Genomic DNA, 20,571 nt, shown 5'->3' on the forward strand with positions numbered 1-20,571 from the left:
CTGCCGCAGAGGAAGTTCAACCACAACAAAGGCCTGACACAGCAGAGGAAGAGACTCCTGAAGAAGCTGATCAAGATGAGGAAGAGGATACGGCTCAACTAACTCTGACTAAAGCACTCAAAGGCCAAAACAGAATCCTGCTTCTCAAAAACAAAGGGAAGGATCTCAAAGCATTTCTGGAGACGGAGGAGCAGCAGAGCTCTGGTAGCGCCATCAAAGGGCGACCACAGAGCTTGCTGTTGGGGAAGGTAAAGACGATGTCTCCCCAAGAAAAAGCAAACAAGCTGTCAGGCGAGGAAACACCAGAGAGTGAGGGGATTGAAGGTGAGTCGAGCAAAATCAAGGAACGCTTGATAGCACAAAGAAAAGGCATGAGCAGTCTAAACAGGATGTCTGGTTGGCTTCATAAGAACATGCCGCGGGGGTTAAACTTGAGGAAGAAGCTGTCTGCTTGGACACGAGCAATCAGTGTATCACGCTGGCTATCACTCCGTCGGTTAACACAGAAACAAGGTCCCAGAAAATCAAAGAGCAGCATCCTCAAACACCGCGTGGCGATGAGAGTTGCCAGCAAAACCAGCCTTGCCGGCAAGAAAAATAGGGGCAAAGCAGGGGATGGAGGCAAAGAAGCAGACCAAGCTGGGGAGAAGGAGGTAGAGGCCAAATATGCTGTGGTTCTGCCGAGGATGAACAAACTGGGCAAGGCAGACACAGCCGAGGTGTCTGAGACTGCGTCTACACCATCAAATACTACCGGAGAACATGCTACGTCACAGCCCAAACCCCCGAAACCAGGCGCCAGGCTCGTGCTTCCTGTCAAACCAGATCTCAGCCTATTGAAGTCCATTAAGAAGCCCTTACCTGGAGGTTTAATCACAGGTGGAGAAGTAACAGGGAGGAGCCCAGGAACCAGCGCTGCACTGGAAGAATCCTCCAACACTGAGGATAGAAACAGGCCATCAGTCCTTGGAAATCAAGATGGAGTCAGTGTTCTACAGGCTGCCAGAATGAAACTGGACCCCTCCCAGATGAACCTGTCCAAGATATCCTTATCAGGGGGAACATTAGGTGGAGAATGGAATCGAGCAAAAAGACAAGAACCAGTGACAGAGGCTGCACCTGGGATACCGAGGACTACCACTCAGCCCTTTTCAAATGGGGGTGCAGGTACAGGGGTGGCAGGTGTCCGGTCCTTGTATGAAGAAGAGGCAGACAGGGAAGTTGCCCAGCTCATGGGTGAGGGGGGTACATATGGTATCACCCAACCAGAGGTGCACTGGGCTGGGAACCCACGGATGAGTGGCGACCCTCAGGTTTGTGTGACATTTTCATAGACTTAAAATCAAAATCAATTATAAAATGGCATTGTGTCACTTCAACATGTCTGAGAGGAAGGCTAATAGGCTATAGTCATAAAGCGGCCATTTTCCTGATAAATCACAGTCATCTATTACAACCACATTTCCAAATAAGTTTGGATGCTTCAATAGTTCATTAAGCAAGAATGGGACTATTCAACTCTCAAAGTTAGGTAAACTAATCTCCTCGATTTCCAAACAGTTGCTGTCTTGACTTGTGATAGACTTGTGTAAATCAGTATACCTCTAGTGTTGAGAAAACAGAAAACTTAAAGTACTTGGTCTTTTCTATTCTCTTTTTTTTTTTTTTTTCAAAACCCCCCCCCCCCCCCCACGGAAAAAAAAAAACACCAACCAGAATTTACCTTTTCCGAAGATTATTCCCTTTTTAATATAGATGGAAATGGAAATAGCAAAATGTACTGTTTCATACTGAAACATTTAGAAGTGACACAAAATACAGCAACCGGTGCATAAACTAGAACACTGCTGTCATCAAATTTAAATTTGGCATATCATTTTCTGAAAACAATGACAATTCTCAGTTTCCAAATCTGATTTGTTGTCTTGTTAAAATGAACATAAAAAAATGGGTTTGAATGATTTACAGTTTTAGAAGGCGTCCCAGTGTTTTTTGAAACGTTGTGTACTCCCTGCTTCTTCCAGGATGTAAAGCATATAAACGTCTAGAATCTGACAAGTCTTAATTTAACCGTTTCTCGATTGATAAGCAACTGCCAATGGACACGGAAAATTTTGGGGTGAAGATCAGGCCACATTTTGAGTTAAAAACCATAATTCATAACCCAATGAGAACCATCAGAGCAGAGCGTTAGCATTCAACTTCTTCCTAGTTAACTTTTAAATATGAGAATAATGGATGCAATATTTAAAAAGCCCTGAGCGGTCATGCATCCATACAATATATTTTACTCAGTTTTCCTGTGATAGCTAGAAGTTTCAGTTGTTTCCTCAAGATCTCCCTTTATTTATCTCATTATTTTAGCATAACAAAGTTGGTTTAACCATGATGATTTGATTTCTGGAGATCTCGAGAAAACGGCTGAAATTAACTCGATATCACAGAAAGTGCCATTTAATTGACTGAATTAATACATGTCCAATTGGGGCTTCCATAGGATGTTGTGTATTTATCCAACGCTCGTCTTGAACACGTTCATATAAGCCTGAATAAAACTTACAGGAAGTATTTAAGCATACAACTTAACGTTAGCTTTGCAGCTCTCGCTTAAAGCTCCACTACTATTTGTATGTTAAATCAACAATTCAGGAAACAATAATGTCCTTTCAACACCTTCAAAGCAAATGTATTATATTTTTATTTTCCTTCCATTACCAGCACCAAGCTTTAAGGACCGACAGTGCTGTGCTATATGGTTATATTATTAGTTGACTTTAGCAGCACTTACATTGATCTTACTGTTCATTTTAAGTTCACCTTAGCCTGACAGAAATACAAGGTTCTCAGTCACGGACAGATGCTGGTCTTACCTTAAACAACGTAGAAATAAGCCTCAATCCACTTGTTTACACTTTATTTGAATCTTCTTTTTTTTTTTCAAATTCATCAACCCATTTGTCAAATTCTTTGGAAGGAAAGTGCTGGTACACAAGTAGGGTTTCTCGGCCTTTAAGCCTTTTTCACACAGACTTCACCAGTAACTGCTCAAACTTCCACCCTGAGCATGAAGACGCAGGATGATGGCCACCGTGTGAATATGGTCGATAGAGCGAGTCTCTTTAATGTTTCTATAGAGACAAACTTTCGCTGAATCAGTGTGGTGGATTGTTTTCTTTATGTTCAGTTATCAATCTTTTCTACGTGGTTCAGGATTGGCTGCGTGCTGAGAACTTGTTGCCCCACCAGACGGTGGAGAAGCTAACCAAGTGGACGGTCTACGATGATGAGGGCCAGGCCAGGACTGTTCCTGCAGACAATGGCAGGGGCCCCTGGGAATCAGAGGACCCCACCCAGGACATGCTGGAGAGTCGACTAACCAGCACTCAGGTACTGATATGCTATTAAGAAAAAGACCAAATGTCCAAAGGCCAGTTAGCTATACTCGCTGGGAGGACAAAAGAAGAACAATACTCATCTTTGAATCCAACAATTATAAATGCAAGTCATAAAGTCTTTCATTAATCACAAATCTTTCACGTCTTAAGCGAACATATCTTTGCCTGAGCTAATTTTTTCCTTCACTCACGTTTCCATGCAACCTACCTATACAACCATTAGTTTATGCTCTTGGGAAAATGAAGAAATAACAAATGGACCCAATTAGATTATTATATATCAAAAATCTCTGTGGTCTATTCTAAAGCAAACCAAACTGCTATGAAGTGACTCAAAGGGATTTGGGATGTGTCTGAATACATTTAGCTTCTTACACAGCCTACAATCGTGATGCAAAGTGGGGCGCAGGGCGCAAAGAGATGCATTAAGTCGCTTGATTATACATTGGCCGATTATTTTGCGTAACATGAATCAAACCAATCACTGTCATTACTCCATTTAAGAGGCAGGTGCTCCTGCAGGCTGGCACATTGGTGTTAACACAGCGGATTTCAGTCTTCACTTAAAGATAACCTGAAATTTGGACAGCTTATTCAACTTTTATCCTTTAATTGTGCTCCTAAACCTATGAAATATATGAAATGAAATGAAATATATGAAATATAAAAAAGTCTGGGAGTCTGGAGTGCTTGGAAGTTCAACCAAAGTGTTGTGAAGGTTCTCTATAGTGCACACCATGGAAATTCTACACGGTTTTATTAAATTGGATTTTTCATCATGGCAATGTTAAAAACATTGTAGGTCATTGAAAAGCTGGGTAGCAACCAACGCGTAGCGGCACAAACAGCCGGCTTCAGGGTGTCAGACTGTATGAAATATCTTGATAGTTGGTTGAAGTTACACCGTGCTGTGGTGAACATTTCCAGGAGGTACAAAAGCGTATCCTCGTAAATTATTAAAATCTTCAGACATGCCAACAGGATTGGACAGGATCTATGTTAATTAACTTTCTGTCTCCTTAATTCCCAGCAAGAAGGTTCCTTGATCAAATCCCCTGTCGTACAGTGACTCTGTGAGGAGTTTGCATGTTCTTCCTGTGCATGTGTGGGTTCCCTCTGGCTTCCCTCCACAGACCTTAGGTGTTCTCATAAGGTTAATTAGTGAATTTTAAAGTTGCCTGTAGCAGGTGTGAATTTAAGTTTATTTGTCTCTACATGTCCCTGTGATTGACTGGCGACCAGTAAAGAGTGCACCCCGCCTCTCATGGATCGGCTCCAACCAAATCGCCACCCCAGACGGGACAAGCGGTATTGATAATGGATGCATGGATAGTTCTCTAGACCCTCATTTCTGTAAAATAAACATACCATTACAAATGGAAACATTGTCAAAATGGACAGAGAGAATGACACCCTCTTTATGAGGTTGCATTTTCCATGAACCACATCAACACCAAAGGGAAGAACATTACCTGAAGTTCAACAGAAACATCGGTGGTGTAAAGGCAAAGGCTCAGAGTGTCAGTTTATCAGCTGTGCCCCATCACTTATTGCCTCTGTGCACACAAGACAAAAGGACATAAAAGACTTGCTGCTGGTTTATTTATTTCCTCGTCTGTACTGATAATAGAGCATACAACACAGCACAGCGCACTGGTATGAGATTGCAGTATATCAGCTATCACACGGCTCCACAGCTGCAACTGGATTGGTCACTTGTGAAAAGGTTATGAGTGGAGGGGAACATTAGCAGCAGGTAAGTGCAGAAACAAAACACATCTTAAACCATGAAGGGCTCTCGAGGAGACTAATAACTAATGTAATCATCGTTAGTCAAAGCAGAAGAATGTTTATAGAGAAGGTAAGGGTTCAGTTGTCTGAGGTTCGAGGTCCTGTCTGACTGGAGGGTGACGAGCCTTATTTTTTACTTTTGTTCTACTCATGTTTTTCAGGTGGTGATTTCTGGGGGCCAGAGGGCTGTAGAGGTGGACGAAGTGGACGATCTATCTCAGCTGGAGTGAGTCCACACACAAACACTCAAACACTACATGAAGGACAGTATAAATATGTTCTTTTTCAACCTGTTTTCTTGTTTTTTTCAGACAAGTCTGTGAGAGCTCTGTGCTTCTGAATCTGAAGAAGAGGTTCCAGCGTGACTGTATTTATGTAAGTTTCATCACTGACTGCACCCTATAATCTAAAGAATTTAAAAGCAGGTAAAAACTTTCTGTTATTTGGTTGAAAATATTCCATCTTGGAACTGGCATTTTTATCTTCTATCTTCAGAAACGAGATGCATGCATCAAACACACCAATTCTGCAGGGGGGAAGGGAAGAGTAAGCTTGGCCAATGTAACTCTTTAGCACTGAGGCTAACAAGCTAACTTACCTCACCTTACCTACCTTAAATGCAAATTACCCTTAGTTAATACAGACACATTTTATTCTATCACCAGTTAGTAATTTTACATGCACAGTTCATTCAAGCTGAGGTTAAAGCTCGATAAGGCCTTTTGATTGGACTACTGTCCTTTGCCAAGTATATTCTATTACGTCACATACCATGCAACCACTAAACAAATGAACAAGCGTATTAAATGTATTTGTCTTATTTCTTGTCAGAAGGGAATATCCCATCAGTTGTCTTCATGCAGTGTTACACATTTTGTTTGCGTCCATGTACATCTTTATGTTTGACTCCTTCAGCTGACACAACATGAACTGTGTTAAAGTTCTCGCTCTGGCTCTCGCCATGTTGATACCTTCATCTTGTTTTCTTCATGGCTTTCTTCAACAAATGAATGTTGTTTGACTTGAATTGAAACATTGCATGTCTTTTTGTTTCGTATCATATATGATACATCAGGGATTTTATTTTCTCAATATGCTGATTCAGAAATATTTTTTTTTTAAAAATGAAACACTTCCCAGTGGATATTTGTACCTCTATAAATTCAAACTTTTTATTCCCCCCTCTGAGACTCTTTCCTTTGGAGCTTTGGAGGTGAAATAGGGATGTTTTTTTCTAAACCCAAGCACACTTTCTATTTTGCACAACCTCTTTATAAATTGAGCGCACATTTATCTTGTTAAATGTAAGACCTCCAGCATCTGTCCTTACGCACTGTAAACTGTGTATTTTTGGTGTGCAAAACAAAAAACAAAATCGTAACATTAAAGTTAACACTGCTAAAGAAGTTAGTTAATCAAATGATCAAATTGCTTGTACAAACATTGAAAAGAAAATTACGTTTTATACACTGCATGATAATACAGCAATGTGACAGTGGAGCTTGAAGGCACAGTTAATGTTACGCTAGTTTAACCAAGTGCTCAAATAATTTCCCTCTAAATGAGCGTTAATATCTATTTGTATCCGTGATTCTCAAATGTAAACGTTAACCAGGAAGTGGCTGAATGCTAACATTAGCGCTAGCTAACGGGTAATTTAATGTGTTCTATGAAGTCATAATTTGGCCAATTATGCTCAGATTTATAATTTCCATTATCTGTGTACTTTGTCATTAATCAAAACAGTTGCACAGATTTCAAAGGTTCATATAACTTAAACCAGGAGCATACCAGTAAGACAAATCAACACCAATTAGGCATCTGAACCTGAGCTAACAGCATGGTAACATGGTCGCCATGAGAATATGATTCAAATTTCTATTAAGGTTAAAAATAAGAAAAATATAATTACAGATTAGTTTTAGTGCATTATCACTGACAACCAGCAATACCTGTTACCTTTGCTAAAAGCTGTTCATTCTGTTTTTGGCTGTCGTTGTATTGTTTTTCAGACTTACATTGGAAACATGTTGCTGTCCATTAACCCCTTCAAGCCGCTCAACATTTACACAGAGGAGCTGAGACTGAAATACCAGGGCAGAGAGCCGCAGAGAAACCCCCCGTGAGAAAACACATGCTGTTCAATATCCTGCTAACTTTTATTACAATCGAAGGTTTCAGTCTCCTCAGAAATCTACTCCCCTAATGTTTTCATCACTACAATGTGGTTCTGTTTTGTCTTCAGGCACGTATATGCCATAGCTGACGTCGCTTTCTGTCAGTCTCAAGCCTCAACTGAGGAGCAATGCATTATCATCAGGTACTCAAATAATCCCACTTTTTCTCAGTAGTTGAATGAATTGTATTTAGTTTAAGATCAATAAATATGGTTCCTATAGGCAGTTCAAGTGTTTTACCATTTCCACTAAAATGGAACTTCAGCATAGGCCCAAGCTATTTCCCAATTCAGGGTCTTCCTCCTTCAGAGAGCACATTTGAAGACTGGTTATGTCACAGCAATGTGTCAAAGCTCTGTCCATTGTGGCCGAAAAGTTCGTCCTTCTTTCCCTGACCAACAAAGAATCCCTAAAGTGCATCCTCCACTGCCCAATATATCCCAAGATTCATTGCGCTCCAATATAAACAAGCTGGCGGAATCAAAATCAGCTAAATAATACACTTGAATAAATGTTATTGGTTTTAACTCAATCAAATAGCTACCAATACTTATTTTAAAAATAGTTTCATATTTTCTAATTATCTTTAAATAATAAGTTAAGTGACGTAAAGTATGTTAGCTAATTCGATTGCAGTTGTTGAGGTTGCAAGGTGACAGGGTCGATGCTTGGACATTAAAGGGTAAGGGTGGACAGTGGGTGACGCTCTGCAGACCAAACCTGAGCCGTGTACAAGGCTGCCTTCATCGGACAACTACCAACCATTGGAACTGCAGCATGAAATTACGCACTAATCAGACCATTCAGATGGCAAAGTTGTCGGAAGTTTATCCTAACAATATTGTGACTTATCTTAAGCTCTCCTTGCAGCACGGATGTCCCAAGTAGGTCTCTTTTCCCTCGCCATGACCATGTCCACATTTTTCTATTCCTTCTCTTTTTCTTAATTTTTCTACCCACATGAACGCCACTATGGCAAGAGCTGGCTTTCTACTGACGGCCATGGCAACCTCAGCTCAATCAGTTTGATGCACACTGATGACATTAATGACTTGCCTCGCAGCTTACGATTCACTAGGTACCTGATCGCACAGTGTACATGCATGTCGTACCCAACACTATGACATATGTGTCACACAATGTGGCTTGAATAAAATTATGAGATTGCAAAATTCTCACAGTCTTAAGGAGGCTTTAAATAGTATCACCAATCTGCTCATCAAAGTAGACTTTAAAGTCATTCTACATGTTAAAAGCTTGGTGACCTGGCGATAAGGCTCCTACCCAGACCAAATCATCCCTGGTTCATAATGACAAGGGGGGCTGTCACCTCTACATCATCTTATCAAGTCTTTAAAAGTCCACACTCAAATGTTTTTTGTCATAATAAGGTATTTTTCTAATTTCCCGTTTAGTGGCCAGAGTGGTTCAGGGAAAACTGAAGCTACCAAGCTGATTGTCCACTATCTAAGCTCCATGTATCAGGGAATAAATGACAACCTGAGACAGGTAACTCATTGAGGAAACACAAACAAACACAGTCCTTCATGTTCTTAAAGGTTTGATGAATAATTTAGTGTGAGAGACATGTACTTTCTAGTCCTCCTTTTCTTTTCATCTTTGATTCACTTCTTTCTTTCTCCACCTTTTCCAGCCTATGGAAGTCTTTCCAATCCTGGAGAGTTTTGGGAATGCCAAGACCATCCTCAACGACAACTCCAGCCGCTTTGGCAAGTACCTCCATATCCACATTCTCCAGTGAGTCCACTATGTGTTACCCTTTTTAGAAAATGTTATTCCTTGATGCTCCCTCTGATGAGATTGGTGACAGCTGGTTTATTGGTTGACTCTCTCATCTTGGTTGACAGTGGGGTTGTTGTTGGGACGTCTTTGTCGAAGTACCTCCTTGAGAAGTCCAGGGTTGTCTTTCAGGTGAGAACACTGAGTGAGGTATGCTGTCTCCAGACATTGTGGAGTCCAAATTAGTCTAAAAGATCACCTGATTGCATGGGATTGATTGTAGAAAGATGTCTCAAGCACCTTTCCTGGTTGAGTGGTTTGGCCTCTTTGAAAATTATTGATAAGAAGGGTTAGCATTTCAAATGTGGGGATGGAAATGTGTTGTTCGTTGGTTGGAGTGTCATCCACTTTGGTTTACAGTGTTGTGAAAGATCACACTTTAAAAGAGCTAGCTCAAAGTTCAGTTTACTTAGTTTAAAAACTGGTGCATGCTCATAGTACATCATTTTAAAATTTGAATGACGTCCACAGCCCAAAAAACTAGTTCACATTCATGTATTTTTTTTTTGCTGCACCAAGCTACTCTTTTTTTAATAGAGCCTCCTATGCTTCTTTGAAATCAGATGTTCCCCAAGACTCGTTTCAAATCATTGCTAATGTGATTGATATTCTGACTTGTTTTTATTCAGACCTGTCTGGCTCAATTTGGGCTCTTATGCAGTCATGAACTAATTAGATTTTCCTGCAAATGTTTCTCTTAGGCCAATGAAGAGAGGAACTACCATGTGTTTTATGAGCTGCTGGCAGGTCTGAATGACTACGACAAACAGGAGCTCTACCTGCAAGGAGCCGAGACCTATTACTACCTGAACCAAGTACAGCATACATCAGTGAACACAGAAATATTCTCAATGTCTGTTTTTTATTCATTATAAGTTTAAAAACTGTATTTGTTCTCTTTCCTTCTCTAGGGTGGTGCTTGTGAATTGAAGGGGAAGCAGGACAAGCAGGACTTCCAGCTTTTGGTTCAGTGCTTTGAGACCATCGGTCTGCATGCCGACCATATCTCTACTGTCTGGGCCATACTCTCTTCTATCCTGCAGCTCGGCAACATGTGCTTCAGCTCCTATGAGGTGTGTGTACAGCAGTAGTAGTGGGAATTCAATCTGACATTGATATCATACCTCAGTTGTTGTTTGTGCATCAGAGCGAATCGTTTGAGGTGGCTCGTGTCTTCAGTGAGGCCGAGGCAAGGAGGGTTGGCTCCTTGTTGCAGATTTCCTCAGAGGCCCTACAGACTGTCATCACCCACAGAGTAACAGTAAGTGGCCTGTAATGCACCTGTCATGCCTCTTAGTTGGTATTATATATATTCAAATGTGCAAACATTTGCATCTTTTTTTGTCAACAGGAGACAACTTATGACAGGATCTACTGCCCTCTGTCTGTGGAAAGTGCCATAGAATCTAGGTAAGACAATTTTCTCTAACCTTTGTGGGAGCGGGATGCAGTCAATTAGTCTCTCAAACCAAAATTTGAATTTTGTGCATTGTTTTTTTCGTAGGGCACCAGTTTAGTTTAGTTGGTGCAGGCATCCCTTGTACAGAGACAATTGTCCTTGTCATATTGGTTCTTGTTACACCCAATCCTGACACTGTTTGGTCATATCGTCCCCCACTCTCTCTCCCCCTTATTTCCTGTCTCTCTTACTCGATCCTGTAAATTAAAAGGCCAAAAAGACCCCCAAAAACCCTTAAAAAATGTTAAATGTGTTCATCAACCCATTTTCTGACATTTATCATTGGTCCCTTGTGTTATGTTATGTTTGAAGTGTATGAAGCAGCTGAAGGAAGGCAGACCATATGTAATTTTCCAAAATCTTCCTCTTGCTCGTCTGTGATCCCTCAGAGTTTCCAGGCATAGAGGAACTATGTTATTAACTCGTGATGTTCTGGTTGTGCCAGCTGGAAGAACATGGGATACCTCCAATAGAAAAAAAAAACTGGATTGGATCAACCCGACCATTATACAGACTTTAAAGGATTAGGATTACCGTTGCTTTAAAGAGGATTTCACTACACTCTTTGTTTAACGGAACACCAAAATCCCATTAACCTGAAATCCTCACAGTTTCTCTAAATTAAATATTTATTGTTTGATATTGATGGTTCTTTGTCAAACAGATTATGGTGACATAAGCCTTTATTTTATACTTTATTCTCTGTAACTTTTCACAGGCTGAGCACTACTCTCTATGGCAATAGATGTTATGCCCGGAAATAATCTTGATATTTTTTTATTGAACTGTACATATTCATTCTCTCCTCCTTGTCGTCTTTGCAGAGATGCTATTGCCAAAGCCTTATATTCAGTGCTGTTTGACTGGTTGCTCGAGCAGATCAATGACTGGCTGAGTCCCACAGAGATGGACAGCACAGTGGGAATAGTCGACATCTACGGGTTTGAGGTTGGTATTCAGTCCAGACTGAGATGTAACGACTTGCTTGTTGGATGTACTTTCCCACTATCCTTGTCTTTCTTAGGATCTTGCAGTGAACAGTTTTGAGCAGCTGTGTATCAACTTTGCCAATGAGCAGCTGCAGCACTTTGTCAACAAAGCAGTGATCTCACAGGAGCAGGTCAGTGGTCATGAACTCGATTTAAAAATGTCAGATGACCCCAATCACAGAGAGCTCAACAGTGACCGTCCACTTTGTCAGTTTTCTCTGGTTCCGTAACTAAATTTCCCCATTCAAATCCTCCATTGACATTTCAGAAAATCTTCATAATATTTTTAATGGAACCGAGAACCAAGACAACCAGCTACTCTTGACGAAAAAACTTTGGTTTCAGTGCAGAAAAAAATCAAATTGAAAAAACGTAGAAAAAGGCAAAGGTACAAGACTGTGTACATATTTGTTTTTTTCCGGGAGGGCAGGAACTTGACATCCCACAATCCATTGCGATTCCAATGAGACCAAACAAACGATGGTTTAGCATGCTTTTTTCTGAATGTACATGGACCTAATTTCTACTTTATAATGTTTTGATGTATTGTAGTTTGTGTGTATACTGTATAGTGGGTTGAACGTCAATTAAATGTCAGCGATATCACCAGACAGCTGAAATTTGTGGAGTCGGTTAACATTTCCATGAATAACAGCAGGCTCCACCAATCAGAGATGTCACTGTGATACACTCGGATTGTGGGTAGTGTAGTTCGATTAATCCATGCTTTTCAAGGCCTTTCACAGGAGCATATATATATATATATATATATATATATATATATATATGTATATATATATACTCAAATTCAGGTAGTTTGTGGTAAGTCTACCTTGTGTGGTTATGATGTTATGGTTAAAGATCAAATCCACTGTGAAATAAATGAATGGGATTTTTACTTCAGAAACCCCACTGTTGAGCTCTCTAGCACCTGCAAGATATCCCTTTATGCTGACACCGAGTGTAGTCTATAATCTTATTTTATGTTTGTGTGTATTTTAGGAGGAGTACAGTGCAGAACAGATCCAGTGGTACCCAATGCCACTCAAAAACTTCCACTCCTGCCTGGACCTGATCTCCTCCAGACCACACGGCATCCTACGAATACTGGACGACCAGACCTGCCTCCCCCAGGTACAAACACACATATACACCTCTATACTATATGTAACCTGACCATCAGGGATACACTAGTGGCCCTAATGTCAAGATGGCGGAGCAGTCAGACGCAGCAGTCCATTGCTCTTCATATTATTCTATTGTTCTAGTGATCTCAAAAATAAAGATAAAGGAAATCAATGTAGCTTTTAAGGTCTTATCCGAAATTCAAACTCTAAATATAGTTTTTCTTTAAGGCAGCTGGGAGAGGACTTCCAAAACATTAGCCTAAAAATTGGTTGTGCGCCCTGTGTGCAGAGGTTACAGTTTAGAAGTGGTTGCCCCAGGTCTAACTCTGACCCTCAGGTCCTATTCCACATGTCATTCCCCACTCTCTCTCCCAAATTTCCTACTCTGTCTCAACTAAAGGCATTAATGAATCAAGTCCCTGTCCCAGCCTCTAGGGGCAGTAAGGAGTATGGACTTTAACACATCACACAACTGCTGCTCTCTTTGGCTTAAGATAAAAAAATATTAAAAGTGGGTTTCAGGCATAACTAACAAAGCATGATTTAAAGAATGGCCAATAGGGGAAAGCAACTATGTCTTGCAGGAAATTCTATTTTTTTCTCACATTCGATATATTTTATTAAACAAAATGAAACGCACAGTAAATACACTATATTTAAAAATATTTATTTCCTTTTATCAAAGTATGTAAAGAAGCCCTTAGTGGAAATACATCCATACTTTTTATTTTAATCTTTTTTTTCGAGATAACAAGTTAACTTTATCTTATCTATGGCGAAGAACACTGGATTAACAAGTTAATTTCTCAAGATCTCGAGAGCGGGAGAGGGAAATCAGAGTAAAACAAAATGTATGGATACCTGCCTGTTAAGTATGGCTTGTTTCAAAATGTTGAAAGCAATTGATTAACCAGCATTTTAACATTTATTCTGAGATGTTTTAACACAGGACTTACATTTTGTACTAAATCTGAATCAGTATGGAGGAGTGTAATATATTCAAAAGCTAACTAAAACAATGTGTTTTTGGTACTGTTTTGGTGTTTCATTTTATTAGGCCACAGACCACACTTTCCTCCAGAAGTGCCACTATCACCATGGGAACAGCCCCTTCTATGCCAAGCCCAAGAACCCACTGCCAGTCTTTACTATCTATCATTACGCTGGAGCTGTCACTTATCAGGTATCAAGCACTGCACACTGATTTTTAAAGCAGATTCAACACAGCAGCCTGTGCAGCACCAACATATATATGTAAAAAAAAATCTCTCTTCTAGGTTCATAATTTCCTGAATAAGAACCACGACCAGTTCAGGACAGAAGTGTTGGAGCTTTTTGCCAGGAGTCGGTTAAAGGTGAACCAGCTGGTATAGGATCCATATTAGGCTTCTGCTGATATAAGCCTGATTAAAATGTATAGCAAAACAAAATTTCCACTACAGCCACAGTTAAAAAAAAGTTTGGATAGGGTAAAAAAAGACTGGAGAAGTTGTGAAATGTGAAAGTCTGAGTGATAAACTGGCCCGCCTGCATTCTCGACTTGTCACCAATTACCAAAATGTTGTGAAATGTAAACATGACAAAATACATAAGAACAGCTGAGCAACTGAAATCCAACATTAAGCAAGAATGGGAAAACATTTAACTTTAAAAATTACAGAAATAGGTCTCCTCAATTGCCAAAATGCTTACAGACATGCCTTGAACAAGATAGTTTGATCACATAATAGTCACAAAGCATAAAACGCTCCGATTGGTTCATAGGTAACTGAAAAAACAATCAGACTAACAAGACACAAGAAAGGTAAACAGCCAACCAAGGTGGAGGGATCGATGATGAAATAAAAAATATAAGACTCGGATTCAAATGTGAATACGTAAAGTGTAAATAAGATAAACTGAGTAAAACCAATACATTATAAAAGACAATTGGACGTGAACAAAGGTGATTAACTCGAGTAAAATTTGAATCCATGAAGGATTACCTTCTGAACTCTGTAAGTAAATTTTCAATTGCTTATTTTTCTTTATTGTCAGATTGCTGAGCATTCTCATAAAGCATTTATATTGCACTCACCTACAGTATAACAAAAAAATATTGTTGTGTAGTTCTCATAGCAAATTCTTTATATCATGTCTTTGACGCATCATTTTGGTGTTGGACAGAAAAAATAACAAAAGTTACTCCAAACAGAAATCATGAGGAGTTTTCGGACAAAACTGTTCTGGGGACTTTTTGAAGAGGAAATATCCACTAGGGAGTTTCCTGAGAACTTCACACTGTCTGCCTTCACAGCTCCATGGTGCTGGGAGAGTACCTACTCCGAAGCAAGAGCCATAACGGTTCCTCTAAACCAGTGGTTCTCAACTGGTGGGTCGGGACCCAAAAGTGTTTTCAGTGGGCCGCGAACATGTGACTGTAAATTGAATTGATTTTGTCCAATCTGAGGTCTGAACTGTATTATTTTTCATTTAATTAATCTGATTGGTTGAACAAATATCAAGAAATTTGGGTCACAATTTTCATGAAGGAGTTGGTGGTGGGTCCTTAGGCTAGACCAGTTGAGAACCACTGCTCTATACCAGTGGTTCTCAACTGGTCTGAACCAAGTGGCCACCTCCGCTGTTAAAAAATGAAGCCATCACAAAAGTTCTAAAACCTGCAGTTCGTGTATTGTCCGCTTGAGGCTGTCTGCAGAAGCACAGGAAGTCACCCATTCAAAAAAGCCAGTTTTTACAGCATAAATTAACATGTTTACAGCCCGGTTCAAAAACGAAATAAGTCTGATTAGCTCATGTTTCGATCGACACACACTGTACGGGTTTTTTTGTAACTAATCCGTTTTGATTTGATGAAGAATAAGAGTTATTCACAATAAGGCGTGTAGCTGACCTGATTGACAGGAGGGCACGGTGTAACGGTTTGTCAGGAGGCTTAAAACCTGCTTAGGCTCCAGCTCTCAGCCTGTGGTCAGGGTGACTGCAAGTTAGGTTGAGACAGCATTTCCAGCATCGAGACCCCAACAGATGGGTGATGTCACTCAAGCTTTGTCCATTACAGTCTAGTCGATATTTTTGAATCAATCAGATTTATTTAATGACCAAACCAAACTGAGCACTGCCCCTAGAGGCTGGGGCAGGGTTCCAACATTTCCTAGAACTATGAATAAGTTCCTGAGGTCTATAGTTCATAGATCATTTTGTTTACTGATAAAAAAAAGTGTCGTGTCTTTCAGATGGTGTCGGAGCTGTTCAGGAAGGTTCAGGATGGTTACATTCAGCAGAGAGAGCTCGGCTGGAGAGGGAAAGGCCTCCGACAGCAACCGTCTACAGCTGCCTCACACTTCCTTCAGTCCCTGTCTGAACTCACCACTCGTCTGGAGAGGTACCAACATACAGCCCAGACTGACTGTAACCAAAGCTGCAAATCAGCGTGAAAGCCAACATGAGGAAAAGCGTTTCACTGAATACATTTCAAATCTCACTGGGGTGTTGTGTTTGTGGAGAGTAAGGTTTCAGTAAACGTCGTGGAACGAAATATGCCATCTGTCAAAGTTGTTCAAGATTCTTTCCATAAATCATCAGTGAGGGAATATTGAAGATGAGGCCCATTTTTTATATTTTCTATTTATATTATCCCTTTTGAACCATTTATGGAATCTCCCCGCCGGAAAGTTTGTCCATTATGGCTGCAACATAATCCCTTGAGAAAAAATGTACCCGGTCAAAGTGCATCCACAAAGAATGCTTATTTATCCCCCTTCATCTTTCTGTTAAGAATATCTCTTTTTAACCAGGAAGTGCTGTTATATCGCTCTCTCTCCAGTCCATTGACAAAAACAGTAAATTTACCTTACAGAACACACAAGTTACATTTCCTCATCTGTCTTTGGATCTCTTAAGATATGTTATTTCAGCTCTAAGAAGCTTTTTTCCATCTAAAGGTTTTAAAGTTACACTTTCTTGATAAATCACTTGTGCTAATACATTTTCCTTCAACCCTCAGATGCAAAACCACTTTTATTCGTTGTCTGAAGCCAAACTATGTCAAGGTAACCCCAGATAACAGTTAGCACTGTTGATAATTAGTCTCCTTACATCAGATCCCAATGTTGAACCACGCACTGTATCTCTCGTGTCCTCTTCCAGCTCCCTGGGCTCTTTGACGTAGACTACATGTCGGCCCAGCTGAGGCATGCTGGGATGCTGGAGACCATCCACATCAGGAAAGAGGGATTCCCCACCCGCATACAGTACTCGTACTTTGTAGAGAGGTGCTGAAACATACTGAGCCTGTACCGTGTTTCGCATGCCTCTTGCACTTTAACCCCCTCCAAACCCTCATCCTTTTCACCTGTTGCTGCGTTGTTGAGAGGTGTTCAGTACTGATCCATGGCAGGTGAAGTTAATCTTTCAAAACCAATTTGCTATGTAGCCTGATGATAATTAAGCCTCTAGAAAGGATTGGACACTGTGGGGGGGCTTTTGATTTTGTCTGTGTTCATTTGGATGACGGATAGAGAATATCTGGGCAAATACTTTGTTTTTTGAGTTGTTTAGAGTCGGACTAGCAACTCGAGAAGAAAAAACTGATCATATGGTCAGAGCGAGTCATACAATGTATTTGTGTCCATACATTATTTTGTGTGTGAGTGGTGCTCTTAAAACTGCATTGTATTTCAAAAGCATGTAGTGATTTTTGAATTCTGTATCTATTTATCTCGTTATCCTGAAAGCCTTCTCCTGAAAAAAATTATTGTTTGTCCTATTAACATTTAATGCTCAACTGGAGGGTCAGGGGTCAGGAGTCTGATGCGTCCTTGGGCAAGATACTTAATCCCAGGTTGCTCCCGCTGCTTCGTTGGTGGCGTATGAATGTGTATGAATGGATTAGTTAATACTGATGGACACTTTACATGGAATGTGTAGGTGTGACCTGCGGTGTTTGAGTAGTCAGAAGACTGGAAAAGCTACAAGCTCAAGTCCATTTAATGTACAGAGTGGTTAAGCTATCTTTATAGGGCACAAAGAAGGTCATTTTATTTGGTTTTTCGTGGTCATTATGAGACATGCAAGGTTTATGACCCACAATTCCTTCTCTCCTCTGTTTACACTAAAAAAAAAAGATGCTTTGGTTAAGAACCCCCTGAGTAGCTGGAAAATGTTTGTTTTTATTCACAGATATGGCGTTCTCCTGCCACAGCGGGTCGATGAAGTGTCAGACAGAGAGCAGACGGTCGCTCTCCTGGACTCGGTTGGTGCAGAGGACGGACACTACCAGATGGGACTCACAAAGGTGTCTCACTGTCTTTTCATGATTTTGTAAATATCAACATGATTGGTTACATGTGTGTGTACCTGTGTCAGGTGTTCCTGAAGGAGCTTCTGTTCCAGCAGCTGGAAGAGAAGTGGAGCAGCACACAGACCTGGGCTGCCATCACCATCCAGAGGAACATCAGAGGCTTCATCTGCAGGAGGAACTTCAAGTTCTTCAAACAGAAAGCTATCGTCATCCAGAGCCACATCAGAGGACATCAGGCCAGGTACAGAGAGCAAAAAGAGCAGAGAGGAGAGGAACATCAGGCCAGGTACAGAGAGCAAAAAGAGCAAAGAGGAGAGGAACATCAGGCCAGGTACAGAGAGCAAAAAGAGCAAAGAGGAGAGGGCATCAGGCCAGGTACAGAGAGCAAAAAGAGCAGAGAGGAGAGGAACATCAGGCCAGGTACAGAGAGCAAAAAGAGCAGAGAGGAGAGGAACATCAGGCCAGGTACAGAGAGCAAAAAGAGCAGAGAGGAGAGGAACATCAGGCCAGGTACAGAGAGCAAAAAGAGCAGAGAGGAGAGGAACATCAGGCCAGGTACAGAGAGCAAAAAGAGCAGAGAGGAGAGGAACATCAGGCCAGGTACAAAGAGCAAAAAGAGCAGAGAGGAGAGGAACATCAGGCCAGGTACAGAGAGCAAAAAGAGCAGAGAGGAGAGGAACATCAGGCCAGGTACAAAGAGCAAAAGGAGCAGAGAGGAGAGGAACATTAAAATGACGCTGCAGTATAAAGTATGAAGCAGATAGTGAGCAGAAATAGAGGTGAGGTCACAGATATACACTAACACGGGGTGTTTGTGTTTGTGTGTTGCTGCCCCCTGTCTTCTTTTAGGAAGTACTACAAGCGTCTGAGGCAGTCCTTCACTCAGTTCTGGGCGGTGATGATGATCACCAGGGACACTATCAAGAGACGCCATTGGAGGAAGGTAGGTATGAATGAGAGCGAGCGAGCCTGCCGAGTCAGTGGCGCTGATTTTATTGTGCTATAAATCTGAATGTGCACTTGTAGCAGCAGCTGAACACAACATCATATGAGAGATAACAGACACAGTATAGGCAAGCCCTTTTAGTGATGAAGACTGATCATTTATGTTCGGGGTCAGGAATTTTCCTTTTTTGATACAAACTCTCAAGATGCAGAGTCTGTTTTTTTTGGCACAACTTCTCCAACTGTATACCAACGTGCACGGAGAGTGAAAGGCTTGAAGAGCAACACTTTCTATTTTCACCTTTATCAACTTCATTAGACCGACGCGTTTCATCTTGTGGCCTTAACTAAAGTTCATCAAGTTAATCTTCATACTACAAGTGTTGCTGGAGCTCTTTTTCCTCTTCATGATACAAACTGTCTTTTAAATCCTGACCAGGAATGCAACATTGAAAAGAAATCCACAGGGACGCTGGATAGCCCAGCGGTTACACCGTGTGCCCCCGTGTACAGAGGCTGTGGTCCTTGTCGCAGTAGACTTGGGGTCGAATACGACTTTGGCTCTTTGGCTCATTATTTGTATAGCGCCTCATAACAAGTGTTATCTCAAAGACACAAAAGATCGGGTAAAGACCTTACTCGTTGTTATGTAACAAAAGACAAATGGGAAAGGGGGAGATGGGATAATATACAGGAATGATTTCTCCTTTGTATTCCTCGCATTCCTGTTGTCCACACTTCCCTTGCCGCATGAGTGAGGACGGTGGTGGTTGTGGGGACGACACAGTCTGATGGTGGTGATAAAAGCCAAGAAGGTCCAAAAAAACTGAAGAATTATGCAGAGCCTGGAATGTTTCGCAGCAATCCTGTAATACAATATTAACTCAGTATTATAAAGCATGTAGAGGTTAATTAATAACTGATAAATAAGAGCCGCTTTAAGATCCACTGGGTGTGTTATTTCTCGCAAATATTTCAGCATCGACAACAAACTTCCTGAACAATATTACAGCCTCATAAAATCACATCTCTTCCCTTTAACTGCCTTTCTTATCTTGTAATCATGACACTTGGGCAAACACACACACACACACACACACACACACACACACACACACACACACACACACACACACACACACACACACACACACACACACACACACCCTGCCTACTCCCCAGTCTTGGACTTCAACCTCTGAGTGAAATTTGAAGCAGCATTGCATCTCTTCTTCCGCCTCCTGAAACCTCTCACAGGTACGCTGCTCTCACAGGTACGCTGCTCTCACAGGTACACTGCTCTCACAGGTACGCTGCTCTCACAGGTACGCTGCTCTCACAGGTACGCTGCTACTTTTTCTTTTGACCTTATTCATCAGATCTGCTTCAACTCTACTTGTTATGATACTCAGTAAAATATAGCGGGGACCCGGCGAGTGTAAAAGTCTTTATAAGGTTTCAAAACAGTGTAAACAGACTCCTTTAAGCTGCTGTGTCTGCTGTTTGAGCTCATCTTTCTCACCGTAGCTGAAAACATAACTGATGGCTCTTTTGTTATTTTCTGTTGATCCTTTAGCTGCAATTGT

The 20,571-nt window shown here is 41.0% G+C and overlaps 1 protein-coding gene across 1 annotated transcript in view; it reads left to right on the forward strand.

Moving 5' to 3' along the window:
• Positions 1 to 398: 398 nt before the first annotated feature.
• Positions 399 to 20,571, forward strand: part of myo15b (myosin XVB) — a 50,012-nt gene continuing 29,839 nt past the window's right edge. The window contains exons 1-25 of the mRNA XM_065949662.1: positions 399 to 1,313; positions 3,211 to 3,387; positions 5,348 to 5,412; positions 5,498 to 5,561; positions 7,199 to 7,308; positions 7,432 to 7,506; positions 8,779 to 8,872; positions 9,018 to 9,121; positions 9,232 to 9,295; positions 9,865 to 9,978; positions 10,075 to 10,236; positions 10,311 to 10,424; positions 10,515 to 10,573; positions 11,447 to 11,570; positions 11,647 to 11,742; positions 12,614 to 12,745; positions 13,796 to 13,921; positions 14,016 to 14,093; positions 15,975 to 16,123; positions 16,745 to 16,790; positions 16,888 to 17,012; positions 17,920 to 18,034; positions 18,106 to 18,281; positions 18,890 to 18,987; positions 19,598 to 19,611. Coding sequence (XP_065805734.1) covers positions 414 to 1,313; positions 3,211 to 3,387; positions 5,348 to 5,412; positions 5,498 to 5,561; positions 7,199 to 7,308; positions 7,432 to 7,506; positions 8,779 to 8,872; positions 9,018 to 9,121; positions 9,232 to 9,295; positions 9,865 to 9,978; positions 10,075 to 10,236; positions 10,311 to 10,424; positions 10,515 to 10,573; positions 11,447 to 11,570; positions 11,647 to 11,742; positions 12,614 to 12,745; positions 13,796 to 13,921; positions 14,016 to 14,093; positions 15,975 to 16,123; positions 16,745 to 16,790; positions 16,888 to 17,012; positions 17,920 to 18,034; positions 18,106 to 18,281; positions 18,890 to 18,987; positions 19,598 to 19,611 — 3,381 coding nt within the window. The 5' untranslated portion in view covers positions 399 to 413. The remainder of the gene's footprint in view (positions 1,314 to 3,210; positions 3,388 to 5,347; positions 5,413 to 5,497; positions 5,562 to 7,198; positions 7,309 to 7,431; positions 7,507 to 8,778; positions 8,873 to 9,017; positions 9,122 to 9,231; positions 9,296 to 9,864; positions 9,979 to 10,074; positions 10,237 to 10,310; positions 10,425 to 10,514; positions 10,574 to 11,446; positions 11,571 to 11,646; positions 11,743 to 12,613; positions 12,746 to 13,795; positions 13,922 to 14,015; positions 14,094 to 15,974; positions 16,124 to 16,744; positions 16,791 to 16,887; positions 17,013 to 17,919; positions 18,035 to 18,105; positions 18,282 to 18,889; positions 18,988 to 19,597; positions 19,612 to 20,571) is intronic.

The sequence above is a fragment of the Labrus bergylta genome, chromosome 21 (genome assembly GCF_963930695.1).
Source record: "Labrus bergylta chromosome 21, fLabBer1.1, whole genome shotgun sequence".
NCBI lineage: Eukaryota > Metazoa > Chordata > Actinopteri > Labriformes > Labridae > Labrus > Labrus bergylta.